Below are 4,831 nucleotides of genomic sequence, written 5' to 3' on the forward strand. Positions count from 1 at the left end.
AAAAAAACAGGTACACGAAAGGCTGCATTAATAGGCGGAGGGAGTGAAAACCCCGGAAAAGCCTTGGAAACAAGTCACACAAACACAGGGACAAAACAACAGTTGAAGAATGAATATACCCATTCTCCTGTGGACCCAAAGAGATGGGAGATGAGGTGGGTGGAAGGCGCGAAGAACTCCACGTGGCTCCTTTATGCGTTATGCTATAAGGTCGCCTATCGACGCCGTCAAAACGCCTTCGTCCTCCGCACACCTCTTCAGTCCTGGGTCCGAGGTAACGAAGAAGACCTTTTCGCTGACGTTCCCCTTCACGAACAGTGCGTAGCTTACATAGCGCCGGACGTCGTTCAAGTCATTGCCCAAGTTGTTTTTCGCGAAAAAGCGTCGATCCTCGTTCACTCCCTTTTGCTGGAGCAACAGCCAATCCTTTTCCTTGTTTCGCGACAGAAACTGGAGTAGGTCACGGAAGCGTTTTGCCGTTGCGGTAGCTTCGTCCGAATTTCCAAGACTAAGAGTCTGGGTTGCCTTCTTGTTCTTGTCGTCCAGTCGATGTATCACCAACTCCGGTATGAGGATCCGGTTGCGGCGCAGGGCACCCGTCAAAGGCTCTATAAGGCCCTGACTGTTTGCCTCAAGAAGGGACTGAAGGTCAAAGACAAGATATGAACTGAGTATGTGACTCTCATTACCACGCTCCTGTGTCATAGTAGGCGCAACAACTGATTCTCTCTTGAAGGTCCCAATAGGCAGCCTTCGGAGGCGCGTGAGACGGAGGTCGGTTCCCATTTTCAGCGTAGCTTGCATCACAGAGAATAGGAAAAGGAAAGGAAAGGGAAAGCAACACATGTCTCCGCACGGCGAGCAGACATTGAAGGAAGAACCAGTAGGAATAAGAAAAGTATTGGCAAAAACAAAAACAAAAAAACTTCAAGCGTATGAATAATGGGGCCCCCACTTGCTGCTTTTCTTCCTTTTTTTTTCTTGTTTGGTGTGTGGGCTCCTTCTGTGAGGTGTGGCGTCGTTGCTTGCTTGTTTGCTTGCGGCTTTGCTTTCACCCCCCCCAGGACCCCCTCCTCTCTCCGTCGCCAAGACCACAGCTGCACATCGGACAAGAAAACGGAAAGGAGAGAAGCATATTTTTGTACATCTATTTCAAATATCACTGTTTTTTCTTCGGCTACATAACAACCAATAGCAGTGTCTGGAGTGTTTCTGCTCACTCTGTCACTTCCTTCTTTTTCTTTTTGGTTCCGCCTTCCTTCTTTTCGGGTGCGGGTAGGTCCACAGGGGGGTTCATGCGGCGCAGGTGGAGAGGTAAGCGCAGAGAAAACTCCTTCATTAGCGCCTGCTCTTCTGCGCTCGGCGGTTTAGCGTGGGCAACGGCGAGGAGGAAGTCCGTTGCCTTGAGTGGCCTCTGCGCAAGACGTCGAAGGCGCCGGGTGTGCAGCACCTCACCCACGATGCGGCGAATCTCCCCAGAGGCGAGTCCATCCATGAGAAGGGCCAACTCGTGGTAATCTTCTGCCTTTAATGCGTTGACGTCCGCAGTGTGCTGCGCAACCCACTTCTGTAGCAGAATGACACGTGAGGCGTAATCTGGATTGGCGCAGTGAAGCATATGCGCAAAGTTGGTCACCATCGCGTTGAATTCCGCCTCCCACGGCGCACATGAGGAGCCAATGACCAGCACACGATCGGTGGGTGCAAGGGCGGCAATGCCCTTGAGGATCTCTTTTTTCATTTTCTTTCCTCGTGCCATGAGGGGATCCTTCGGCCCCTTCTTCCTTTTCCGCAAAAACAGTTTTTCAACCTTGTCAATGTAAATAACAGACGGGGCCAACACCTTGGCGAGGTGAAACACCATCTGAATAATGCCCACCAGACCCGTATTCGTCTCAAAATTTGCTGGAGAGAGGTTGAAGAGGTTGGCTCCGCTATGGTTGCACACAGCATGCACCAACTGCGTCTTGCCACTACCAGCAAAGCCGTAAAGGAGAAGGGTCTTGCAAGCCGGCGCCAAGTCATGAATAACTTGTGAGCCAAGCGGCAGGATGGCGTACTCTGCTATGCACTGGCGCACCTGCGCCGCAGAAGGCTCGCTGAGCCAAGAGGATTGTTGTAGGAACTTGTCAAAAAGCTTCTGGAAGGCGTCCTTCTTCATCTTCATTGCCTGCTCAACGTTGGCGTCCCAGTTGTTTAGAATACGCTGCCACTTCTTTTTAAGCTCCTCATCTGGCTTCTGCGTACGCAGCAGCACATCAAGCGGTGATCCATGCACAGTCGCACAACCCAGATAATTTTCCAGTCGAACATCAGGATCCGTCAACTGAAGGACATTCTGGTACACCGCACTGTTCGTAAATGTCTCGATATCGACCCCTTTTGTCGGATCCTTCAGTTTTGGTGCCCGCGGCTTTTTCGGTCCCTTCTTCTTTCCACCCTTCTTTTTCTTGCCGCCACGCCGCTCCATCTCGAGACGCCGTTTTAGGTTCTCCACCTCAATCATGATAAGCTCATCGACGACGCGCCGCACATCCTCTAATATGCCACGCGGTCCCTCCAACAGTCGATGGCGAAGAAGCCCCTCATCGGCTGCCTGGTCAAGATCCAAATCCTTGAGGTACGACTGCTCAAAACGCGCCTTCCAAACGGCCTGGTAACGCTCATCTGCCGCCTTCATACTATCCCACAAGCTACTCGGCGGCATCGCCGGAACGTTTTCCTCTTCCTCGCCACGGCGTCGTACAGTGCTGCCCGCCTTTCGTGACGGCGTCCGAGGGACCACAGTGCCGGCCACGGATGACCGCGCGGCCACGGAACCCACGCGGCTAAGCGCATTCGTTCCATCAGGTGGAACCACCCCGGAAAAGGCAGCAGGAGAGCCAGAAGCAGTTCCAGCAGCGGCAACAGTTCCTCCTGCAGCCGCACTGGCGGTATTGTCATACATCTCCAAATACTTGCGACTGCCACCTTCCTCGGGCGTTGGAAAGGTGAGCGGGGTGTCGTCCTTACTCTCCATCCGTGCATAGGCCATGCGCGTGAGGACCTCGTTCAACATCTCCTCCATCGTCCGTGGTCCTTCCTCTGCCTTAAGACGCGTCTCCAACTCGGCCTCCTTCTGGCGATATCTCGCCTCATTCATGCGCTGACGAGCTTTGCGTTCTTCCAGACGAACTTCAGCCGCTACACGCTCCGCGTCACTAAGGGTGGCTGCTGTGGGGCGCATGCCGAGTAGCTCCAGCTCCTTCTTGTGACCGTCAAACACATGCTTTCGCGCAAGATAGGCCTGAACCGCCTTCTGCACAACCAACGCCGCTCGCTCTTTCCCCGCGGCGTAACTATACTCATTGGCGTGTTCCAAGGCGTGCTTCTGCTGTAGATAGATTGCCATCTGAAATTTGGCCCGTTGCCGTGCCTGACGTCCACGTTCATTCACCTGCAAAAGTTCCACCGCGTCATCCACAGTCATTACTTTGGAGTTCATGCTGCTGCTGGGTTTAGATTCACGATCCTTCTTGGTTCCCCCAGCGAGAGCCTTGGAAATAGGCGCATCCACCTCCGTCTCCCTGTAGTGCGCCTGCAGTGCCGCGATCTGTCGACGTCGTTCCTGCAGCTCCGACGCGGCATCCTCGACAAAGTAACGCGGAATTGGCACCTCGAGATCGTCCGGAATCATCTTCGTGTCAAGCATGGCATCGTCCAGCTTCACAAACTCTCCACAGTTCATGGTGAGGAGGTTTCGCAGCTCCAGCATGCGGCCCAAGCAGGTGTCGAGCAGCGTGCGAACATCGTAGCGCTTTTGTGGCTGCAGCTGCGCGTCATGCACGGCGGCGAGGCGCTTCGCTGTGCGCAGGTACTGGATGTAGAGCGAAACCCAATACTGCAGCAGCTGCTCGTAGCGTGCGCGTCCGCCAGCCGCGACGCGCACTTTGGTGACATTCACGTCCTCCCTCCAGATAAAGGCGAGGTCCTCGAGGGCCTGCTGGTAGTAATCCTCGTACGTCAACGAGGACATGTCCCGCGGCCTCCCACCAGCCCAGGCACGCACCCAAAGACTTCCATCAAAGGAGGAGACAAAAAAAAAAAAAACAGAGAGACATAGAAAAAACGAACAGCGTCGGTGAAAGTGAGAGAGGGAGGAAGAACAACAATGAAGGCGGCGCAAACACACACAGAGAAGCAGAATGAAAACCGTCCAGACGGGCGGCGGGAGAACGGGAAGAGAGAGCGAGCGCAGCAAACAGGGTCAGAGCCGCGTCGTTGAAGGCATGAAACAGAAGAACCCCCTCCCACACACAGACACGCACACACACACACAGGCAACTCGCGCATACAACAAAAACAACAAACCGAAGAGGAGGGAAAGGGACGATCCCCAAAGCAGCCAGGGAAAACACTTCACCACGGGAACGCGTGAGGGGAGTGGATGCAATAGCAAGGGAAGAAGAGCACGCAGAAGAGGGGTGGGGGGGGGAAAGAATATGGTCAAGCGCAGTAGGCCCTGGCAACAAAGTAGAGAGCCTTTAACAGGAAGTAAAAAATATATATATATAACAACACAAACACAAAAAAAAAAAGACCTATCCCCGCCCACCCCTATCCAAAAACAATTCCCCAAAGAAATCACCCGCTTCCATATGCATCGCTCAACCGTACACAGGGGCATTTACGCAAGAAAACCGGCACGAATATCACGTAGCAGCCCAAAGGTACGCCTTAATACGTGTTGGAAAGCCAAAACCCCCAAAATTTGATGTCAATACAAACAACAAATAAAACAAAAGCAAACAAAAAAAAACAACAACAACAAAAAAAAAGAAATAAACGACTT

General features: G+C 53.1%; 2 protein-coding genes across 2 annotated transcripts, besides 4 other annotated features; both read right to left on the reverse strand.

Moving 5' to 3' along the window:
• Positions 1–198: 198 nt before the first annotated feature.
• On the reverse strand, positions 199–804 carry Tco025E_02516 (uncharacterized protein; the record flags this gene model as incomplete). The annotated part of the gene is made up of 1 exon (XM_029369441.1): positions 199–804. One exon carries the CDS (start codon positions 802–804, stop codon positions 199–201), a length of 606 nt encoding a protein of 201 aa, XP_029230512.1.
• Positions 805–807: 3 nt separating this feature from the next.
• Positions 808–841: a sequence feature (G-rich).
• Positions 842–1,021: 180 nt separating this feature from the next.
• Positions 1,022–1,051: a microsatellite.
• Positions 1,052–1,216: 165 nt separating this feature from the next.
• On the reverse strand, positions 1,217–4,015 carry Tco025E_02517 (IQ motif containing with AAA domain 1; the record flags this gene model as incomplete). Its single annotated transcript, XM_029369442.1, has 1 exon — positions 1,217–4,015. The coding sequence occupies one exon, from the start codon at positions 4,013–4,015 to the stop codon at positions 1,217–1,219; it is 2,799 nt and encodes a 932-aa protein (XP_029230513.1).
• A 275-nt stretch (positions 4,016–4,290) lies between these two features.
• Positions 4,291–4,350: a microsatellite.
• A 413-nt stretch (positions 4,351–4,763) lies between these two features.
• Positions 4,764–4,825: a sequence feature (A-rich).
• The last annotated feature ends 6 nt before the right edge of the window (positions 4,826–4,831 follow it).

This window comes from Trypanosoma conorhini, assembly GCF_003719485.1.
Source record: "Trypanosoma conorhini strain 025E chromosome Unknown Tco_14.4_contig_00099, whole genome shotgun sequence".
Taxonomy (NCBI): domain Eukaryota; phylum Euglenozoa; class Kinetoplastea; order Trypanosomatida; family Trypanosomatidae; genus Trypanosoma; species Trypanosoma conorhini.